Below are 25,173 nucleotides of genomic sequence, written 5' to 3' on the forward strand. Positions count from 1 at the left end.
TTCCTCTACCACATTAGCAAGATAAAAAGTAAGGGTTAGGAAGCAAGTAGATGCCCAAGGCACTCATACTCAGCCCAAGAGTATAGATTGGAACTACCTTTTGGAACACTTTTTGACAGTATGTTCCAAAAGTCTTAGAAAAAGAATTCAAGTTTATGCCCCAGTATATCTTCTCTAGTAATCTATTTTATGAGAAGTAATTACCCATGCATACACAAATTTTTAGTAGCAGTTATTATTTGCAATAGCAAAAAAGTCACACTTCAAACAATAATCAAGAAACCAGGGAAAGGCTCACAAATGTAGAAAGTGAACTACAAAATTATATGACTAACATATTCCTCTATTTATTCAAATATAATATACATACGGGTAGGAGGACAAACACTGGAAGAAAATACAAACTTTTAACAGTGGTTATCTTTGGAGTGAAATCTGCAGTTACAGTATATCACCCCTAAACCTTTCTGTATTTTTCAGTCTGTACAATGAGCATGTGTTACTCTGAAAAGACTCTTTTTCCGACGATTTAAATACAAAGAAACAAGAAAAAAAAAAAAACTGTGAATTTTAGCCATTCTTGGACTCAGTGACTAGAACAAGTCTCCAATAGGAGAGGAGGTCTTCATTAGGAGATAATGACATCAATTTATACTTTTCCCTCAAGAGGAGGAAGTGTGGGGTGAGGGGGAGACAGTGCCAGGGGATACTGCCCCCCCATAGCCCTGGACTCCACCCGGCTGCCTTTCTATCAGGGCCCAGGAAAAGCTCACTACCTTGCTATCTCGGGGCCCTGTGGTTGTAGCAAACTATCCCTATGTGGTCCGTGCTGTTATTATCTCCATGTGTCAGCTGAGGAAACCAAGACACAGACTGTATTTGCCCAGTAGAAAAGTCAGGATTTGAAACTAAGCACTCCGGCTCCAGAGCCATTTCCTCCTAAGACTTCTTTGTAATGACCTCTAAGATCTCCCTTAGCAAGAACTAGGACCCTGCCCAATTAACACATCTAGCCTGTTTCCTGGACCACATAAGCAGACTCCATTTGCTCATACATAAAAGAAGAAACTTAGCCTCGGGCAGTGATTCCCAAACTTTTGCTGCACAGTGGCATTACCCAGAGACCTTTGAAAATTTCTAATACCTGGCTCCAACTCCTGACATTCTGATTTAATGCGTGTGGGGTGTGACCCAAGAATTGGAATTTTTAAAAGCTCTTCAGATGATTCAAATGTGCAGTAGTCTAGGAAGCACTGGCCTGAATCAAATGACCTGTGGAAGGAAGGGAGAGGCGAGAGGCTCCAGAAAAATGCTGGTAAATATACACAATCCCAATATTTTGCTTACAATTTCAGGGGTTCACAAACCCCCTGAATGGAGTGCTTGAACCTCAGCTTAAAACTCATGAACTTGGTGATCTCAACGACTGCTTGCGACTCTAAAATGTTACTCTACAAGAGTAATTATCATACAACAGTTTTACTGTTAATTCATAACAGAGACAAGGAATGAATTTGATAACTTTTGGCTTTCTATTCGGAAGCACAAACTCCAAGTTCAATTAATCAATGGTTTCCTTTGGGATGTGTACTGAGGAAAGGGATTAGCAATATAACCTTATATCAGCGCTATCCAAACTGTTTAAAATCAAATGCAAAGATCTCTACACAAGAGAACAGCTGTAGCAAGAAGGGGAGAGGAGAGGGCCCATCATCAAATCATCTTAGCAAACCGCAGGCTAAACAAGTTAAATCTCAGAAGTTCTCAGGGACTTTAAATCTCAGAACATTATTAGCATCATTAACATCTTAAAGAATACTGTACTTCCTTCTACTTCAGAATATTGTTTAGGAAAAGCCACCTTAAATGAATTTTAACAAGTTTATTCAGTAACTCCTATTATAAACACTAAAAAGGCACTTAGAGGTCCAGGTTTATAAGAACATATGTATAATTCTTTTCAATACCTTTTCTTTAAAAGAAGTTTTTCATGAGAAAAATAAGAGGCCATATAGTGTAATAGTTAAGTGTACAGATTATGGAGCCAAGATGCTTGAGTTTGAATCTTGGCTCTACTACATTAGCTATGTGACTTTGGGCAAGACCTTTTACCTCATGTGCCTCAGTTCCCTCTTTTGCAAACCAAGAATGAAAAGAAGTACTACCTCGCAGGCAAGTTACCATATTTAAAACACTAAGTAGTACCTGACTCATAGTAAGCAACATATAAACACTGGCCGTTATTCATTCCTAAAGAAAAGAAAATTTCAATCACTCTGAAAATGAAGATCACGCCACTAGTCATTTGAGAAAGAATCACATAGCTGCATGTTTTGACTGATAATTTTAATTACCATCTGAATATGATTTTTATTTTGTAACTTCTACAATGCCCAGTACAGTGCCTTATAGGTTACAAGAATTCAATAGATATGTGTTGATTTCATCCAAATAAATGAGACACCTAGAAGGTGGTGAAGTGCCTATACTCCAACTTGTGTGCCAGGATTGAAACATCAGCTCCAATACTTCCTGTGAACTACTGGGCAAGATACATTTTCTGGTCTGTTTCTTCATCTGTGAAATTCCATTAATAACAGTACTATCTCTCAGGGTTCATGTAAAATTATTTTGTATGTACTAAATACTTAGAACATTACCTGGTATATAGGAAGCACTAAGTAAAGATGATAGTGATATCTCTTCTTGCGTGTTTTATGTAGAACCTTCAAATCTAATATGAACTGTTTATTATGCATGAGGCATAAGTACCTGTTTTAACCACATTCTTTTGCTTTTGTTGTATATCACAAACAAAATGGAGGACTTAAATAGTCACAAACACAAATCGTGGATTTTAGGAGAGTTAAGGTACTTCCTGTAAGATACATGGTGATGTTCTACTACGTCAGATTTAAAAACAACCTAAAAAGTGGTGATCTTGATGATATTTATTTCATTTTGCTCTTAAATCTTTAGAAGCTAGAAAGATGCATACAATTTGCACCTGATCAATGTTCTGCAAACTGCCTGTGGGCTTGTGTTCATATCCTAGCAAGATTTATTACTAATCAACATGCCACGCTAAATTGAAATCAAGATATTACACAATTTTCCAATAAAGAGGTGATTTTATAAGTTGATATAAATGCTTCATGAGGATGTAATTGGTGGCATCTTGTTATTTTTCAGTAGCTGGTGGAAAATGAGATAAGTTGTAAGGTTCACAGAGGGTCAAGGCTCATCAGATGAAAAGATCATCTTTTTTTTATAAGCTCTAGAAAGGACATTTATAGGCTGATAGCAGTTATTCTTTAACGATTGGAATAATCAATATATCCAAAGCATTCCATCTGACTGCAGCTACTGCAGAAGATTCTACTAAAATATTGTAAAATGAAAGGAAATGGAAGATTCTTGAAGTTAACTGCTTTTGTGAATATCTTGGTTTGCTATTCATTTTTTCTGAGTTCTTACTAAGACCTGAAAAAATATAATATACATCCTACCTGCCTGGTATTTGTCCTTTTTGCCCAACTTTATTAAGATATAATTGACATATAACATTGTAAGAATTATATTATTATTTTTAAATAAGTCAGTTTATTTTTCAGCCTATCTAAAGTTCTCTAATTGAAGATTCAAACTTAAACAGACATAAAATTCTTCAAATGTTACGTAAATCTTTAAAATATCAAAGAGTCTATTTTATTAAATTGTCATATTTTTATGCACTCTGTGGGCATTTAAATGAAAGAGCCTTCTCTACAACTTTAAGAGCACTTCTCAGAAAACATTTTGGATGTCCAAACTCCAATTGTTAAAAACTCTCAGGCTATCACTGCCAAATCTGTTCTTCAGTTCTTCGACTGGTGAGTAAAGAAACACTAAATGAAAGCAGAAGGCAGTCCCTGCTCTTGTCCCCATGGAAATAGTTCAAGGTATACCATGAGAACTAGAACCCAGGACTCTTGCCTCCTAGCCTTCACTGAGCATTACTTTCATAAACTGTGATTCATTCTTTTCTAAGCAGACTTAGACTATGTTACATCATAGGCCCCAAACCTTCAGATTTGCAACCTCCAATGCAAAAGATGATTTAGGTGAAACCACTGTATGGCAGGCAGAATATTGTTGCCCTCACCTTGCCACCCCCCTCCCCCCAACATACACACAAATATCCACTTCCTAGTGCCAAAAACCCGTGAATCTGTCACCTTACATGTCAAAATGACCTTACGGCTGTGATTAAGTTAAGAACTTTGAGATGGGGAGATTATCCTAGATTATCTAAGCGGCCCAAATCTAATCACATAAAATCTTTAAAAGCTGTCTAGGCTGTGGTCAGAGAAAAATATAACTATGGAAAAAATGGTCAGAGAGATGTGATGTTGCTGGTTTTGAAGATGGAAGGAAGGGGTTATGAGCCAAGGAATGCAGACAGCCTGTAGAGGCTGGAAATGGTGAGAAACATTCTCTCCTACAGCCTCCAGAGGAATGCTGCCCTGCTGACAATGTGATTTTAACTCAATGAGACCCATGCTGGATTTGTGACCTCCAAAACTGTTAAGACAATAAATTTGCTTTGTTTTAAGCCACTATTTTATGGTAATTTGTTGCAGCAGTAACAGAAAACTAATACCCACTGAATGAATGGTTTATTCACACGGTTACAAAGTATCACTGTATAGATTACTTATTAACTACAAAAGGGAAAAGGTGCCTTTAGTAAGAGAGATCTGGCAAACACCACCTTAACTAACAGATCAAATAAGCACTACCGGTAACAAGATAACCTGAAAAGGATATATCTACTGATATGACAAAACAGGAAATATATATTACCTATGCAATATTCTTGCCAAAAATGTTTACCCTGAATCTAATCATGAGGACACAGTCAAACACTAATTGTGGGACATCCTACAAGGCAACGGACTTAGACTCTTCAAAAATGTGCCTGACAGGAGAAACAAAAAAAGAAGGAAAACTGTTCCCTATTAAAGGAGATATAACAACCAAATGCAATGTGTGATCCTTAACTGGCTCGCAGATCAAAAACAAGTTATAAATGATATTTTGCAGCCGTTTGGGGAAATATGGACTGTCTATGAGATAACACTCATGTTTCACTATTAAATTTCTTACATGAGATAACAGTATTATGGTTATATAGAAGAATGCTCCTCCATATGTAATTAAGTATCATTATAACTTAATACCATATCTTAATATCATGTCAACTATGTATTTCTAAATAGTTCAGCCAAAAATTATTAATGTGTGTATATGTATAAATACATACGCATATAAAAACAGACACGCATATACAAGGGAGCGAGAAAAAGAACAAATGTGGGAAAATGTTAACAATTGGTGAATCTAGGTAAAAGAAAGACAGCACTTATTGTACTACTCTTTCAACTTTTCTGAAATACTGCAATCTTGTAAAGCATAAAGTTAAGCGGGAACTATCTTCCTGGCTGCCCCCATTGCCTACCTTTCCAAGTCTCCTCACATCCTGCCAGCAGTCTAACTAGACGGAATAGCTTATGTTCTTCAAACAACCCCATTCTCTTCTACTAGCAGATTTTGTTTTCTGCTGCTTTCCTTATAATTCAAAGCTCAATAGCTAGGGTTGGGTTTTGATATAAGGTAGAAGCTTCTACATGATATCAAAATACTAGCATTGGGAATAAGTTGATTGAATATCAAATAGTAATCACCATTTGAAGTCAATACTGAATATTAACTTGGGCATTCTTTGCTTCTTACTATTATTTCTCTTACCCCATATAATCTTTCCCCTGTTTCTTGAACTTTATCATTCCCGTTTATGATCTGAGAGGGTCACAAGCATGGCAGTAAACCATGGACAAAAAGCAGGACCAGTTGCATCAGAAACTATTACAGAAACATTCAAGTGCTGCCTCTGGCTCCCAGCCCACATCACTCTGAGTATCACAGGCAAGGATCACCTCCTTACTGTAGGCCTCATTGCATTCCATATGGCAACTTACTGACATCAAAGAAGATGGAAGAATTTATCGAAATTCACCAGGCTAGTCCAATTCCTTCCCTTGAACTGTGGAAGAGTCGCTGATATCTCGACTACCTCTTGTACAATACCTTTTTCCCTAAATACTAAGATTTTACAATGTTAAAAAAAAGGGGAGGGCAGGTTACTGGACTAATAGATGGAAGGAAGATTAAGAACAAAAGACCTCCCTGATAGCACAAAGAGCTAAAATATTGGTATATATACCTACAATATACCCACAATAATAGTACAGAGGAACAAAAATTGAACTTGTAAATAAAATTAAGCTGCTCTTCTGAAACGCCTGTGTAACTACAGACAGGAAAAGGCCCAGCATGGTTTCTATGTATGCTTATACTGTTTCTAATAGAAAGGACACAATCAAGCCAAAACAAACATCTGTTAACCAGTTAAGTTTGTTAATGAAACAAAATTGCAGCTGGTTTTATCAAAGATCAAAAGTGAAGCAAATTAGAGAAAGGATGTACGAACAAAGCTGGTTTCTAAAAAATAATGGCTAAAGAATTCTAAAGCTACTTGTCAAATTAACACAAATCCTTCCTGGATTTTGCTTAGACCACTGATTAGTATTTATTTTATATCTTTGTAGAGCCCAGCCTCACAGTTTAAATCTAATTTTATTCACTCTAGAACTCTGTATAGTTCATTTTGCAGACTTTTCAAAATATTATCTTTCATAAAACAAAACCAAAAAAGTTATGTTCTGCATTAATATTCTGCTAATTAAAAGGTTCATTTATAAAAGGAAAAACAACAGTATACAGTTTGCAACTCCTGGAGACTTCTCTGGGAAAGCAGTCCAGTCCCCAGCAGAAGCCCAACAACAGTGATTAGCATTTCACGATGTGCATTCCCATACCTCCTTATACGCATAAACTCCCCTTCACCTGAAGGCAGTGAGACAAGCGCACCCACACACAAATAAAAACATACTTTCCTGTAGCCCTGCTGACTTAAAATGTCATAAATTATGTGGCTGACTCATTCGCTAACTTCAATTTAGTAGGCTAATTGATGTTTATGTACTTAGAAACATTAAAAGATTGGAAAGATCAAAGTACCTGAGAAAATAAAGATTCACATTTGAAATGCTGGTGTAACTAGAGAACAGTTTTATCAAATCCATTGTTGTTTAAGTACAGACCAAGAAAATTAAGTTTACAAAAATCAAAAAGTTATAAATTTTACAAAGTTTGCTACTGCAATGATAAAACAATAACATTTTCTCATGTATCCTTTGTTCATTATCATGTACGAAGATAAAATACATAAAAAGAACATAAATTTTCATTCTAAGAAACATTAAAATGTACTATTTATTAAATAAAGTTTGAAGGGAAAAGATAAATAAAAATCTTTGCCATCCAAGTTACAATCAAAATAAATCAGCAAATAGCACTTAATTTAAATGACTTTAAAGCTATATAATATAATATAGATTTCCTTAGCACTGAAAGTATACAAACGTAGCTGTTATACTCCAATAGGTATATGGAATATAACAGTAAATTCCTGAACGCTGCTGAAAATATCCAAAATCAATCAGGAAACCATACCCTTAGCATCCTTAATGCTTGGAAGAAAATACCATTAGGAAATCAGAAAACAGGCTGATCTATGTTTATGTATCATTCATGTCAGGATTATGTGTTGTAGAAAAGGCAGCTACAGTATCAAATATATCTAAGATCCAAAGAGTTAAAAAGAATGTTTAACACTCATTCTAAGAGTCAAAGATCCTTTGACATCATGTTTCTACTTTACCTAAAGCCTATTTCATTAGAAGTCTAGACAAATCCCATCTTGATAAAAGCTCAAAAGTGGAACAAGCTGTCATGCCTTAGCGTGCAATAGAAAGACTCTCTCACTTTTCATTTTTTGTTTCCCTTGACCCCACTAACTAATTTGAGACAATCCAAGTGCTCATTCAACAATGCCTCAACAACTAGTACTGTCTGCTTACAAAAGCAGTCCTGACAGTAGTCTGCTATTTTGAAGAACTTCTGAAGCTTAATTAACAACATGAACTACAATCTTTTTCCTTCTCTGACCCTGGAACAGCAAGTATTTGATTCACCTATTCTTTCACATTATAATAGGCTTCTGTCTGACTTTAGTCATTCTAAAACTGACTTTCATCTATACCAATTCCAAAATTCAGATTATATGAAGAGTATATTTTGCAATATTTAGAGCTTTATCCAACTTTCAGTTAAATACTCTTAGCAAAGCATTCTTTGGGAAACGTGACATCTGCAATACAAAGGACACCATTTCAAAGGAAAACTAAGAAGGCCAACAGAGAGGAGGACATTTGGACTCTCCATAATTAGCAGATAAAAACACACACACACACACACACACACACACACACACACACACACACACACACACACACACACACACACACACACACACACACACACACACACACACACACACACACACACACACACACACACACACATTTCTGCCAAAAAGATGCAGAGTTGTCTGAAACTATGAACGGATCCCCTAGGGCTGAGAGACTTCTGGAAGTCTGCCTCATCAAAGAACAATATGGATGAGTGAATGGTCCTTTACAAAACACAGGTGACTGGCAAAGTCCCAGAGAGATGAGGAAATTCTCCCTAGGACAGGAATAATGGGCTTGGTGATTAGAGGACAGAGTGGAGAAAACTGAAGAAAGTAAAATCTAAAAATAAAGTTCTGCAATTTACAACATTTATTCAACACAAGAAACTGATATATGATGTACATTAATCTTTTATTTATGAAAATATTTCATTCCAATAACACTGACAAAAACCTTAATAAAATATCTCCCTATAAATAATGAGGAAGAAGTAGAAAAAACAATTGAATAAGCCAAGACCACGAAAAGAGACAAAACATAGTTTTGTCTCTCAGCAGCATTTCTAATCATCTGTGCTCCTTTTAAAACTCATCTTATTTATTTTTCTTGACAGCATCTATGTTTTTGAATTTATGTTTAAATGTTTTTATAAGATTCTAATAGTTCATTTCTTAAAAAAAAAAAAAAAATCAAAAGTGTCTCCCAACTATAGTAGTCTAGAGTAAGAGTTCCCATATATTATGTACTGTACTAGAAATATACCAAGATTTGACACTTAATAAATTTTAGGAAGATATTCCCAATAAAGTGAAATGCCAAGGAATCTGTTTAAAACTGAACAAAATTGGTTTTATAAAAATGCTAAAGTCCAAATGTTCTAATGGAATCTTAATGCTACAAAGTCTGTGGTGACAACTGAAGTCCCTCTTAGAATATTTGACTTTCCAAAGTCCTCATAATCTGACCTAATTGAGCTTTACCACTTTTAATAAGAAACACTAATACTATCCTTTAGGAGTTCCCTCACCAAGTCAAAGATAAAGTTTTATCTTCAATGGTTTAATTCATTTCCATATCACCTCACCAAAGAGAGCTTTCTTAAATAAATACAAAAAAGTTATGCTAAGAAGCCACTGTGGTAATATCCAATTTGAATTCTAGACTATCAGAAGATGTGCAATTACATTTCAGAAAGGAAAGGAGCCTTTCTATTTTAACTTGCATTGTATTCTGCCTAGCAGTCATGCATAGGAATGATGATGATGTAAATCTAATTAGACAGAGATTTACTATTTCCCCCAACTGCTTTCCCATATTGCTAATATTATAAATAGTATACGCTTTAAAAACTGAAATAGGCTCATTGCAGTTCCCAAATTTAAAATACCGGAAACCTATTTGTTGGGAAAAACTGCTTCTAAACATTTGGGGAACTGCAAGAGATAATTTTACTGTTAATGAAAAGCCACCACTATTGACCAGCATACAGCCCAGCAGTAAAGAGGTCTGGAGTCAGACTATCTTGTTAGGATCTTGGCTTCACCACTCACCAGCTCTATAAGCGACCGTGGACAAATTACTTAGGCTTTGATCCTCAGTTTTTCATCTGTAAAATAAAGATAATAATCTATGGCCCTCACAGTTACTGTGATAAGGAGTTAATAAGTGTAAAGTACTTGGAATAGTACCGACATTTAACCCTTAAGAAATGTTAGTTATTATTTTTACTATTTTTATTTTTTTACGATTAAATGAAACTGCTCAACAAAAGTAACTAGAATAACAGCTTCTTTGAAAGACATCAGTTGACTAAATTGTAATTGAGATTACTGTATCTCTGTACAAACAGCTGCTATTTATATCATAAATGTCCTCCCACAATGCAAACTCTACAGACTTCTAGCGCAAGAACAATGATAATCTGCCTTTCAAATATGTTAGAAAAAGCCCCGTGTACAAGAAACTACAGCATAACCAATCTACATATAGATCCAAGTTCAGCAGCTGAAGCAAGAATAATCATTAACATATTATGGTTTTAGAGTAAGAAACTCAAAATATTTTCTACAGTATAAAAAATAGTCACATTAGCTATCTGACATTTTGGATCCCTTTGAGCATCTAATAAAAACTATACACTCTCACCCTAGAAAAACGTGAATAGATATCACTGTCTGATATCAAGGGATTTGTGGCCTACCTTCCCCAAACCCATTCATGGACCCAGGTTAAGAATTTCTATTACATTTACTTAGCAAGTTTACATAGTTTTAAACTATTTACCATTTGCAATCTCAAAGGATAATATGTCTTGATGTAGTTTTTATTACATTTTTTAAGGAAAAAATGCTATTGCAATATACAATACAAACAATATAATATATTATAGCCAGAGTTGACCTGATTTTCATTTATCTTTATTTGTCCTTTTCTAAGAATTAGATTACGATTACTCAAGGCAACTGATCTCAAAATTTCATCTAGTAAAAATTCTAAGACACGTTTTCTCAGATTTCTTTGTTATATGATGATGCTAACTGGACAACTTAAAGATTTGCATCATAAAAAGAGCAGCAGCAATTGCATGCTAAGCAATAAATTACACTGTTCTCAATCCTAGACACTTTCAGACATGAATTTTCCTTTAGACTAAAAATACTTCCATACGGATGCTGTATGAAAAAAAAATATATATATATATGATAAGGTTAGCAAGAAATGGCGAGCAAGGTGAAAGAGGATAGGAAAGGGTCTGTGGAAAATTTGTAGTGACTCCTCTATCACAAGTAAAAATATCCCCTGGATCACAAAATTACTGAAACATACTATTATTAAATTGCCTAAAGCTGTCTGAATTAGTCCACGTACCTGATGACTACAAAATTTTAATAAACCTTAAGGTAGTATATAACTTTTAAAAACAAAGATACCCAAATCCATCAAGAAATGGTTTTATATTCCCCTAAGGAATTTGCTCATGGTATAAGCATTTATAAAAATATTTAATGAGAAACAGAAGTGCTTCGTGTGGCTGTGTCAGACACAAGTATTAGGATTTGAATCACTGTATTTTTTTAATAAATGTTATTTAAAAAGAAAATTGCATAGGTTTACTTACGTCTTTCTTTATGCCCACATTCTCTCTCAAAAAATTGAGGGCTGGTTATACAAACATAAACACCACCAAAGGACAAGATAAATGTTGAGGAAAACTGATAACCTAAAAATATAGTTAAGATATAAATGCTAGCATTCCAATTAGCTCATGGAAAGGAAAACCACCTGGTCCTACCCAGTTTCTAGAGCTGGGTCCCTATTCAGCTTAAAGCACTGAGGGAAGCAGAATCTATCTTAAGAGCTGGCAGTATCCAAAGAGGGAAAAAACACCATCAGGAGCACAACTTTTCCTAACACTTGTGTTTCCATCACTTCTAAAAATGTAGTTAACACATACAACCACTTTTTCTATCAACAATGGTTAATGCTTTACATGATGTAAAGTTAACTGATATCAATGTATCCACTCGCCCAAGGGACAGACAATAAGGCCCAAAACTGGAGAGCCTTGATTATTATAAACAATTTGCTGTTGCTCTACTTTGGTTTTAGTTTGGGCAGTAATTTCAGTAGCTTTGAAACAAAACAAAGGAAAATCCTACTCAACCAAAGACTTAAAATTGTAGCAGTAACTTAAGGAGAAATCTGCCATATATGTATAAATACTACAGAAATAACATAAGCCCCAGGGAAACCAAAGAGTATAAGAAAAGATATGGTATGAGACAAAATAAACATTCGCTTTCACCCACTGAGAAGTAGACAATAAATTATTTCAAACTGAAACAGTCAGGATTTAGGTCACATATCAAAACAATTCCAGTATTAAAATAATCAGTCTATAAATTCTTCTTCTCTAAAAATAATAAGATGAAAAAATATCAATTATACCTCAATAAAGCTGAAAGATAAAGATAAATAATAAAAAGGGAGAAAAATATACAGTGGCCTTTTTTAGAGTTTTTAAAATATATATTATCTTGCCCTTAAGGAGGATTAAAGTTCTCTATCCTGGTCCCTTCAAGCACTTACCAGTTAATCAGAGTTTAAAAAACAAATCACATAATCATCATGTTAAATTCTTAGTCAACCAATAAGGAAGCCGGTCCTCAATACATTGTAAAACAATATAGAACACTTTATATACATAACAATATATACATTTTAAAATATAAAAGCCTGCTCTAAGGCAAAACATTTAATTTTATTAAACTTTATTCAGAACCTTTTGTCCACATAAAATATAACTTAAACTGTATCAATGAAAGGGGCAACATTTAGAATACATTAGCATTCTCTCTTCACTTACCTGGTCTTTCTCATGGGGTAGAAGGCTGACAGGTGGGAGAGAAGACGGGAAAGCACTGGGATATTTGGGAGCCCCTTTGCCATCTGAGCTTCCATAATTGACCCTGTACTGCGGTCCGTCTTTCAGTAACCTCCCATTGTTCACTGCTCGTTTGGCCCCCAGTCGCAGCCGCTGCTGAAAGGCTGGGTTGTTGGTGGTGCTTGTGAGATCATTTTGACTTCTGAGATACTTCTCTATGTTCTTCAGGGAGGAGCCGTTTGGCTCCTCAAGTCCTTCAATTGCTCTCCTTAAAAGTTTATTCCAATCCACATTGCGGAGATCATTACATGTTCCTCTAGACCCCTTGGCTGATTTAGGAAAAGTGCCTGGTTTAACTGATGAAAAGCGGCCAGGGTTGTCTGGGTCCTTATAGGAGGCAAGGCCTTTGTTGGTGACTTTGAGAACTGAGCCATCCTGAACACTGAGTTCCAGCTGTTCAGAGACTGTCTTCTTATCCAATCCATGGGAAGTGCTGACTGCATGGCAGATTCTCTCTTCAGAGGGCCTTTGCTTTTGCTTTTTTATTTTCTGTATAGCTTCAAGAATCCACTCTGTGTAAAGTGGGTTTGCAAGTTTTACCATGGTTGACAAATGACTTCTTCAATACAAAAGTTACCCATAGAGGTTTTCCTTGTATTTAACAGAACTTGCGCATTTAAAAGTCACTTACAATTCAATAAATGGGAAGAGTATTCCAGACCATATTAAGCAACATCTTACAAACATCCATCCTTAGAGTAAAAAGAGGAAAACAGGCTATGTTGACAGTTGTCTTATTTTGACCAACCGGAAAGACTGCATTTAGGTGAAGAACATCTTGAACCAGGAAATCAAGACCTTAAAGGATAAATAGGGGGGAAAAGCTCTTAATAATGGAACTTCCAAAAATAACTCTTTAATATTACTTTTAAAAACTCTTTAATATTACTTTTCCTGATGTAAAATGACCCCAGAAGTAATGATAGGAAGGTATTATGTAACAAAGCCACAGTGACTATATTTTCCAACCAGAAATTGGGTCTCAGTCTGAGAAAGAATTTTTTAAGATTTTTCATTTATTATTTATACAGTCACTTATAGGGCATTTAAGAGATCACGTCTAAGTTATATTTAATGAATAACCTTTTATTGAAATTAATAAGATTACATGAAGGTGGTTCAAAATATGTCTACCATAAACATAAAATCATTATCAAAGAACTAGTATATAATCCAAAAAATCTAACAGAAGTACATCAAACTTACTTTAAGAAATCTTAAACTTTAAAAAAAAAAAAAAGAATAATCTTGATTCTTCTGTTTCAACTAGATACTATATTTCTAAGGTCTCACACCAAGAAAATTTCACATCTAGCCACTTCTATAGACTTATATCCTCCCATCCCTTTGAAAAGGGTCTGTGACACTCTATAATCAACAGGTTGGAAAACTGAAACTAATATAGTAACATAAACCTTTACCTTTTAAATAATATAGCATTCTAGGTTTCTTAGTACCTAGTTAGCTCCTGAAACTGCTCGATACAAGGAAGGTTCATACAAATCTGATGCCAGGTAGACAGCAGTATTGCTCTCCAAGAGCCTCTTGGTATACATAAAAACCACCCTGGATTTCTAATCTGGTACTGAGTACACCTGCAAGGAACACCAGGAGAAAGTGCCCTGGCCTGGGAGTTGGGTCAAATCTGGGCTCTAATCTTGCTTCTGCACTGTAATATTCACATCTTCACTCTTTTAATAGTTTAAAGTTTAAGAGCATGCTCACATATAACTTGTCAGTTAATCTGCAGGCCGACTCTATGGGTAAACTGAGGCTCAGGGGAAGATGGAAATCATTCAAGGTAACAGTCAGTAGATTTAAGGCTTAAAGGCCATTATTCTAATATTTAAGTCCAGCACTATCTTCACCTGAGACACAACTGCCTGCGTTAGCTAGTTCTGCCTCTGCAATCAGACTAAAGGTATGAATGCCACCTCTACCAATGTCTAGCTGAGAAACCTTGGGTAAGTAACAAGTTTCAGTAACTTTACCTGTAAGGCAATATTAATACAAGCTTCACAGGATTGTTGAAAGAATTAAGTGAACCCAATATCTAATATTCAATATATAGTCATTGGTTCCATCAAATGTCTATACACTCTGAAAAATATCTCATAAAATACAAAATTAAAGTTATCTCTGGTTATTTAGATTTAAATTACCTAAATATGAGGAAAATAATATTTTCCTTAAAATTTTAGCAAGATATCCTAAAGAATTTAATATTTGTTCACAAAGATTCTGTTGCTGAAAAATAGTTGGGCCATTGAACTATACTTGTTCAGTCAACTTAAAAGAGACAGTTTAAAAAAGACTGTCTTCCTTGTGATCAGTAAACTAGAAGTTCACTCCATTTTTCTTTCTCTCAGATTCAGAAACTTGGGGCTGAGGAACCTTAGAGGTCATCCAGTTCAACCTCTAGTTATCCAGTAAAAGATCCCTTGCTCAATATCCCCAAAAGAAGGGTCATAAAGTCTCAAAATACTTCCAGTGTTTGAGAATTTGTTCCTTTTTGAGGCAGTTCATTTCATCGTTGGACACCTCTAATTGTAATATATTTCTTGCTCACAGGAGCCAAAATTTGCCTTCTCATAACTTCTACCTACTAGTTCTAGCTCCTATGGAACAATCATGAAAAATTCTTATTATTTAATATGACAGGCCTTCAAATATTTGAAAAGAAGTATCTTTTGAAAACCACTACAATCAATCCCATTCTACCTCTAGCCCCACTTTAGACGATTCACATCCAAGATCCTTAACCTTTCCGTATATCACATGGTTTCCAAGCACCTCCTTTTGGTTGCTCACTAGTAGCTAACGCTCATCTTAAAATATGGCAATCCAGGCATTATCCAATTATTAATGCAATCCAAGGTTACATGAACTTTCTTAACAGCCCTGCCACACAACTGTCTCATGCAAAGCAGTCCAACCAAAAACCCCAGATCATCTCACAAAAAGGATGTCAAGCTGAGTCTTTCTATTCCCTTTCTTATACGAACTTAAATGCTGGGATTTAAATTTTATTACAGTTCAAGTTCATTTTGGTGGTTTGAGTCTATCTTCCAATCTATTAAAGATTGTTTTGAATTCTGATTCTGTCATCTATGTCATCTGCAAATCTAATAAGCACTTCCCCTGTCATTATACAGATCACTGACAAAAATGTTAGACTTGGAACATGATGTGTTTAGGAATGAAATCACTGGCTTTCATAGTGCAACCACTTTCAAGATAGAACACAGGAATCATTCTGTTAGAAAGTTTAGAACAGGAAGCTGATCTTTCCAAAGTAAAATGGTTTGGGGCAAAATTTCATTAGAGGATATTTCACTGTGTCCAAGTAATTATTTCGTCTTCCATCATTTATTCAGGATGAATCAACTAATTTAATTTGACTGCACAAAATACAACCATAGGAAGCAAGAAAAGAAGTCACAGAAAAGTATCCAATATTGCAAAGTTGCTTTCAGGAATCTTGGTTACACAAGCAAATGAACACACATTAAAACAAAATGCATTTCATAAGTAATAAATACTCAAAATATACCTTCATGACAAGCTATTACCACAATCCTTACCCACAATCAAAAGAATCGTTCGTATCCATTACCGACACATTTCAGTGAGACTGACATTTTATATATTAAAAATAAAATAAGGGAAAATACCAGGATTGGAACGCCAAACATTTTAACAGTCCATGACAAAAAAGACTGTCCAGATCTTCAGGCAAATCTGCCAAAAGAAAAAAAGAAAAAGTAAACGTTAATTTAGGCATAAAGACTTTTCTTAAATTCAGCAACCATCTATGGCTCTCCACAACTACTCAATACACAACAGCTGCAATGAATTTATCAGTACATTACACTTGGTGATATATTAACACTTTCATGCCACTAAAGAGTATTTAAGAACAGGGACTGAAGCCCCAGAGCAAGTAACTAAAGAGGTTAAACTCTGTTCTTCTTTAAGGCCAAAACTGTTCTCCAAATATTAAAATTCAGGTTTGTGATAGAGTCTAAGAAAGAATATCATGAGAAAAAAAAAATCCCGCCATTCCTCAAATAGCCAGGCAAATGTAACACTGTATCTAGAAAAAAAGAAAAAAAAAAAAAAAAAAAAAAAAAAAAAAAAAAAAAAAAAAAAAAAAAAAAAAAAAAAAAAAAAAAAAAAAAAAAAAAAAAAAAGAAACATTTAAAAGTCAGTATTAACTTTCCCAGGCAATATTCACTATTTGTCCCAAAGGTCACCTGGCATCTAGGTACTGACTGGACTATCAAGATATGGTCAATAACTGTACTTAAGAGAAGGATAGACCAGTTTCTACAACAGTAAGTATGTGCTGACATAGGTCAAATTTTAGAACAAAATTGATCATTTTTATTTCAAAGGCAAAAAATAAATTTAAAACACTGTAAATAACTGCATGTTGATCTTATCCAAAACAACCAAGCAACCTTAGATCCTCTTTTCCCCTTCCCCAGTCACAGACACACACCCCTCTCCTCAATTTAATCTCAAAATTAGCTCTCATCTGACACCAACCAACAGTTAATTAGGGAGAAGCAGATGTAACTCAGCAGCTCTCTGCTACAAGCAGAATCAGTGTTTTTTAACACATACACAGCTAGGAGAGGAGCAAAATCAGAAGTCTCTTATCTGTATCCAATTCTCAACTTAACACATGTATATTATCCACTTTGTATATTATCTACTCCAAATTTTTTAATCTTAGGCTGGTTTGTTTCTGACATCCTACTGGCCCCACCGTAAATTGCTATACGCTAAGAGAATAGATTGAAAACCAATTTAATTTTAGTCTAAGCAGTATCTAACAAGAAAGAAATCTAAAGGGAAAAAATGCATAATTCATTCAAAAGCCAAATAGAAATGCTTTTTCCCCCTGATCCGAAATTATCCACACCACTTCTCTTTTTCAGAGCACTAGGATTTATTTCATATATAAACAGGACAGTATCAGTACAACCCTAAAAATCATTATTCTCTTTTCTTTTTTTTCTCTAAAAACTTGAAAGTTCGACTAAAAGGCTACCGAAAGGAGAGTAAATCATTCCAGATTAATTCTGGGACTCATATAGAATAATTAAATTATGCTATTTTCTGAGGTTCTAAATCATTTTATTTTTAACTACAAAATAATATCAATAAATTATATGGTTGTATCATACAGCCTTATAATAAAACACTATTTACATCACTCATTACAAACTATTCTAAACAGATCTAGAGAAATGCTTAGTCCAACACTGAGCTTTTGGCTTGATTAGTATTATATAAATATCAACACTATTCAGAAATATTCATGTCAGCATAAGAAGAGTCAAAATATCCTGGATCATAAATATTATGTGAAGCCTCCTCTAAGCTTTTACTAAAGCTGTGTGTTTCAAAATTAATGTCATAACACGAGTCATGAGATTATGGATGAGCCAAAAACTGGTAGAAAAAATAAAGATTAATAATAGAGTTTACTCTTTTGTCTTCCTGAGTTTTAATAAGTTATTTTTAGCTCTCTCACTTTTATAACCTCCTGGATATCTTCACGGACTATTATGTAACTGAGTGAGGATCCACAAACCCTAACAGTATCTTCTGAAACAGAACATACAACTGCTTAAGGAAAGGGACATTAACTTCTTTTCCTCCATAACCACCAGCACAGACAATTGGCACAGTTGCTCAAAACAGCATCCTCGGTTAACAAATATCTGCTGTCTGACAACATCAAACATCATCCATGTGGTGATATTTGTTGGTTTACAAGTCCTGGATGCATCTACTTTCCCTAAAATTAGTGTCTGAGGTCCATAACATGAGAATTCGGAGGTGAGATTATAAATACTAATCAAAGAACAGCTAACAAATATTTAGCGAGATGTTGTTCTGAGTGTGCAGCCCTAAGATAGGTGCTATGTGTATAAGAAGCAATTAAGCACTGTTTGGTGATTCCTCAAAAACTTAAACAGAAAATTACCATATGACCCTGCAATTCCACTTCTAGGTATATACCCAAAAAAACTGAAAACAGGTACTCAAATAAGTACACGTACACACATTCAAGAAGGTACTATTCACAACAACCAAAAAGTGGAAATAGCACAAATGTCCATCAATATGAAAGGAATAACAAAATGTGGTATATAGCCATACACTGAATATTATTCAGTCATAAAAAAGAATGAGTACGGATACATGCTATAATGTGGATGAACCACAAAAACATGCTGTAAAAGAAGCCAGGCACAAAAGGTAACATATTTTTTAATTCTCTATATATGACACATGCAGAATAGATAAATCCATAAACAGAACATGAATTGGTAGGGCTGGGGTGGTGGTGGGGGGGTGCATTTTATTTTGAATGGATGAAACTGTTTTAGAACTAGATAGAGGTGGTGGTCACACAACACTGTGAATGTACTAAATACTAAATGTCACTGAATTATTCACTTTAAAATGGTTAGTTTTGTTATAGGAATTTTGCCTCAATAATTTTTTTTAAAAAAAGAACCAAAGCACTTAATTATAATAATATCAACTATTTTCTGACAACTACTGTGGGCCAGGCATTTTACATAGATTACCAGTAAACCTTAAAACAACCCTGTAGGGTTACATTGTTGCCCCATTTTGCAAAAAGAAAATTGACCCCTGACTTGGTCAAGACCTCAGACCACTAAATCATGAAGGATTTTAATTCAGATGCTAAAACCTAAACTTTTCCTATCTCTCCACTGGTTTTCAAACTAGGCTCCCTGGATCTCTTGTGATGAAGTATCTTGGGTGTCACCTGCAGGTGCCCTTTGTGGGTCAAAGAGTAGGGCCATCATAATCCCTTGCACCAAACACCTCCACCTCAAATGTTCCACATATAGCAGGCTTCTCCCTAAGATTCACTTCAAAGAAAGGGTTCCTCTGATTACAGAAAGAAAAAAGTCTGGAAACAACTGTGACTATACCTTGCTGGATATGGATGGGCAGAACACCCCCTGGATAGATGGAACTCAAACTGGACTTTGAAAGATAAAGCAGAACTTGAATCACTGCCCAGTCTCTCCACCCAAATTCAAATCCTTCATGGCCCAATGCAAAGGACATCTTCTTAGGAGCCCTACCACTCGTCTTACAGGAAGCTTTAAGCTTTTTTACTATTTTGGTATTCATTCTCTACTTTGTATTATGCTTATTTGTGTACTGACCTCATTTCCCTTACTAGACTGTAAAATTCTTAAGGACAGGATTCATGTTTGATTCATCTTTATATGTATACCCTCAAGACTTCCCAGGACTACAACCTGAACATAAGAGGGGTTCAATGCCTATTTGTTAAAAGAATTCATCCATGAGTGAACGAAAAAATCTAGAAGGCACAGAAGTTAAGCATGAGCTGTCAGACAAAAGGGACACCAAGTCCATGTGCATGCCTAAAGAGAGTATGTGTTGAAGAGGAATGAAAAATAAAGTTGGCTGTGACAAAAGCTAGGGTGAGGCACATGAACATGACAGATGAATAGGAAGCCACTGCAAGATTAGTGAAACAATAAGGCATAGTGTAATGCACACGCATACACACACACAAATTTGTTGAATATTTGAATCACTCTGGCAATAGTACCCATCCAGTCAGTATAGGTTGGAGGGAAGGATGACTGAAGAAACAAACAAAAGCAACCAGTATTTCCTCTCTCCAAACATCAATCTGGTTCAACTTATATTCATGAGTCTGACTCAGCAGCAAGCCCAGAGTAGGCACTCAATAAATGTTAGTTGAATTGAATATTTAATTCCCCGTCTTTTTAGAATAATATTAAGTTCTTTCTCACTACTTATTAACATAGAGAGTTTTTAATTCATAAGCTAATAATGTTTTCCAAGGATTTCTAAGAGGCTAAATCACCATGAAAATTATCATTTCAACTAATACATTTTATATTAATTGGAAATTTAATTTTTCATGTCATGCTCTCCTAGTTGACAATATCCTTGTTATGTCATTAAACTATAATTGTGTAAATCTGCTTCAACAAACAATAACTGAACCATCAATAAACTATTATGGCTTCCATAATCCCTAGCAAAGATTAGTTTCAACATCATCATCATAAATTAGTAGAGACATGTTCCAAATCTCCCCGTGAATCCCATGAATTAGGTTTGCAAAGTCATCCCTGTATTTAAGTGCTCAATAGTTTAGGTCTCTAAACTTTAATCACACTGTTAGGAACCTCACAGGAAATTTGATCCCTTGTAAAACAGAGGATTTTAGAGACAAGATGAAAAGTCATTTGAAGTCATGAGGCCTTTGGAGCCAGGATACACTGATTAGTAATGATGATATTATAACTAAGCACTTTCACTTAAGAAATAATCAACTAAATTTAGAGTGTCTTTTTTTGGCCTTTAAAATTTTTCTGTTCAATCCTAGATTTCTTCCTAATTACAAATCAGCTTCAACTAGGTTTTAATGACAAAAACTGAGAACAATGTATTAAGAAAAAAATCTGACATCTGCATTTGTAAAAGATTATCTTGAAAACACAAATCATTTAACTTTATCACAGATGTCTTCAAACAGGATATCCAGTAGAGCCTGAAAACAAATTAGGGTTCCCCTTCGAGAATCTCAAAAATTTATAGATCTATTTTTAAAAATGAATATATCTACATAGACTTTTGCATACAATTTCAAGGGCTTTCAAAACCTCTATCACCCATCCAAGGACCCTTAAGGCCCACTGCCTGCTCTAACTTTACCTACTTAAAATTTTTTTTTTATACACAGAGAGGTCAATAATTTTATGCAGTTTCAAATGAATTATCTCTATGTATCCACATGTACTTTAATTAGGATATGTTACATTAAAAGTAAGAAAGTTATTCTCATTGGTTTTGGATATTATCAAATAGGCTTCTAAAATCTCATTAAACGAGGAGTTGTGCTATGGTGGGATATATCCAGAGTTCAGGGATCAAGTCCACACTTTGCTAGCTTCCTAAGCTGTGGAATATTGGACATGTTTCATAATAAATGTAAGCCTCGGTTTTTTCATCTGTAAAATGAGAATACATCCCGGTTTTGCAGAACTGTAAAGAGAAATAATTTAGATAACAAATATGAAAGATCCAAAGATGGTGGCAGACACATAGCAGGAACACAATAAAATGCTAGCTCGTAAAAGGAAAAAGAGCAATACAGTCAGTGGGAGACGTGTAAAATCTAATCTGGCTGAACTTCTGCCTATATAACCATTTTCTCCTAAGAGACAGGAGAAGTTAGCACCTGGCTCTTAGCTACAGATACGGAGAAGTCAAAATTCAAGACAGGGAACAGAAGGAAGTGAGCAAAAACAAAAATAGATCTGTAATGGTGAAGATAGGGTCAAGAAAGGTATATCTAACTCATAATCATATATCTTTCAAGGTCAATAAAGCTTTTAGAAGATAATACTGCATAAGAGAATATCTACTTGACCTGAAGGTAGGAAAAGAGTCTTAAAACAAGACACAAAAAAGCACTAACCATAAAGAAAAGACCAATAAATTTGACTCCATTAAAATTAAGAACTTCTGTTCATTTAAAGACACCATAAAGAGAGTGACAAGGCAAACCACAGAATGGAAGAAGGCATTTGCAACATACACACAGGACAAAGGATTTGATTCCAGAGTAAATAAAGAACTTCTAAATGGCAATAAAAGATGCAAGGCCCAATTAAAAAAAAAAATAGGGGGCAGACTTGAATAGGAGCTTTACAAATAAAGAAATTCAAATAGCCAACACATATATAAAAAGCTCTTCAACCTGGTTACTAACCAGGTAAATGCAAAGTTTACCAGATCAGCTAATTTGAAAAGCTAACAAGACTGAGAGTTGGAAAAGACAAGAGGCAATGGGAACACTCATATATAACCAGAGAGAGTGTAACCTCGTACAACACTTTGGAAAACAGTTTGACTGGTACCTTAAAGCTGAAGATAAGCATAACCGCGTGACTAGGGAGACCATACAATTCATCATCCAAATCCAGACACTTTTGAGAATTAAGTGTGCTTTATTAATTACACTGGGACAACAGGCATAAGCCAGGATAAATGGGCACCCTGCCTATGAACCAGCAATTCCATTTGTAGGCATACACCTTAGAGAAACCTATACACATGTGCACCAGATGACAGATACGGAAACACTCATAGCAGCTTTGTTCACGATTTCCCCAAACCGGAAACAACTCAAACATCTAGCAATAGTGGAATGGATAATACAAAAATTGTGACAGTCCAATAAAAAGGTGCTTAAGGGTGCTTTGGAAATGCAAATTAAAGCATTATAGGGGGAAAAATTCCCTTCATCACACTTCTCCCATCCATGTACTATTCTGGAAGCAAAGACTGATCACTACAGCTCACACATCCCTACTTTCCTAAAACAATTTCCTTTTCTCTCACTTTATGCAAATACAGGCATCTGCATACAGGAAAACTGAAGGTGCTTTGTAGAGAACTATTCTAAAAGACTAAAAAGTCGCCTGTGAGGAATCCTGGCATTTAACAAACCCAAATTAATTAGTTTTCTTCCAACTGGTATGTGAAAGTCCATGAAAGTTTAAGTTATTTATTATCTTCCAATACTCACCCTATTTGCCACACTATGCTTTACATCTAACAGTTTCCACCTTATCTGCAAAAGTAGTGCGCGAGAGAAAAGTTTGGTATAATGGCAACGACACAACATCCACTCTACTCAGAGGCCTGGGTATGACTGGCAGGCAAAACATCTACTGACCATGTCATCACTACCTGCCAGTCATTCCTTTAAGTTCCTCTTTTAACGCTAAAACTCATCTCTATCTTTCCTTTCCTTTTTGTTTTTTTTTTTTTTTTAAACTATCATTTCACATCCCCAACCTTCAACCCTAAGTAGAAGTTCTCAGGTAAGAATCTTCTCCTTTACTGAAATATGCAATGCTAATCTTTCCTTCTTGAAGTCACAGAAAAGACTGTCCCCAATTCATTTTGACATATGTGTGAAGAATTTATTAATAGCAAAAGAATGGAGTGTATTACTTCAGGGCTATCCCAGAAAATCTAGAGTATCCAAGCAAGACAAGGAAGAATGTACTTTACTCACAGTCATACCAAAACAAAAAACAAACAAAAAACAAACAACGAAAAATACACACACACCTTTGAACACCATAGACCTAACACTATCCCAACATAACTAAATCCCACATGCTACTTCCACATTCTGTCCATATGGAAGAGTCTTCCTATGCTATTTACCTTGAATTTCCTGGTACCTCCACCCTAAACATACTTGGTTCATTGGTTTATCATATCCCGATACCCTCTCCCACATGCAAGGCTTAAACTCCTTTGTGGGCACTTTTAATCTAGCCCTTCCTCTACTTTTGCCCCTAGTCTCCCACCACTCCTTGCACTCTGCCCATACCAAAGTGTTCCAGAGACTGACACCCTGCACCTTCTCTCCTGCCCCACTTCCAAGACTCCAGCTCAAGTTTCACTCAAAAAATCCAGCCTCTGGAACAATCCTCTCTCTCAAACTAACACATTTCTTTGCCCCATCCTCACTCGTGGTGCAGTGCACCAAATCACATTCACTCAGACCTATTGCCCAGCCCTACCCAACCTATTGCCCAACCCCACCCATCGTTCTTCACACCTGCCGCCTCTTCCCACCATCCTGAATGCCACGTCCCCATGAGATTTTCTGCCACAAATATATCTTGCAAGTTCTAAGTAGTCTCCCTTAACATTTATGTCGGTTCCGCTGTCTTATCTTTCAGAGATTCTCCCAAGAATATCCATCCCATCATTCCATATCTTTTTAATGCTTCATATACCACAAAGCTACCAAACCTTTCTATTCCAACATGCCGATTCATTCCAACACATTCCCACCACAGCAACTGTACCTGCTCTTCACATTCCCCCAATCCAATATCTACTCTGCACTGCTTTCTCAACTCTACTCACATCCACCACACCCAGTCCACTCTTACTCTGCCCCACCCCCATAACTGCAATTTCACACTTCGGCATCATTTCACTTGCCCTCACATACCCCTCAGTCCCCCTTCCACATCTCCGATATTGCACCTCTCCCCACTCTCTCTTCTGCACCTGCTTGCACACCTCCAGTTTCCCCTCCCCTCCACCCCCTCACCAATCCTTCCCAGACACTAGCTGGCCCCCAACCGTTTCTACCAGGCCACTCCCACTCAGAAAACCCCTACAAGCCCTCGCCTTCCGACCACCCGAGCC

General features: G+C 35.6%; 1 protein-coding gene across 6 annotated transcripts in view; it reads right to left on the reverse strand.

The window, feature by feature from the left end:
- Nucleotides 1-25,173, reverse strand: part of KAT6B (lysine acetyltransferase 6B) — a 165,777-nt gene that overhangs the window by 138,800 nt on the left and 1,804 nt on the right. For all 6 annotated transcript variants that reach the window (XM_025049354.1, XM_015592264.2, XM_025049353.1 and 3 more), the window contains exons 2-3: nt 16,536-16,602; nt 12,784-13,659 (exon numbers count right to left, since the gene is read on the reverse strand). In XM_025049354.1, the coding sequence (XP_024905122.1) occupies nt 12,784-13,404 (621 nt within the window). In that variant the 5' untranslated portion in view covers nt 13,405-13,659; nt 16,536-16,602. The remainder of the gene's footprint in view (nt 1-12,783; nt 13,660-16,535; nt 16,603-25,173) is intronic.

Source organism: Pteropus alecto, unplaced genomic scaffold, assembly GCF_000325575.1.
Source record: "Pteropus alecto unplaced genomic scaffold, ASM32557v1 scaffold155, whole genome shotgun sequence".
Classification (NCBI taxonomy): Eukaryota; Metazoa; Chordata; class Mammalia; order Chiroptera; family Pteropodidae; genus Pteropus; species Pteropus alecto.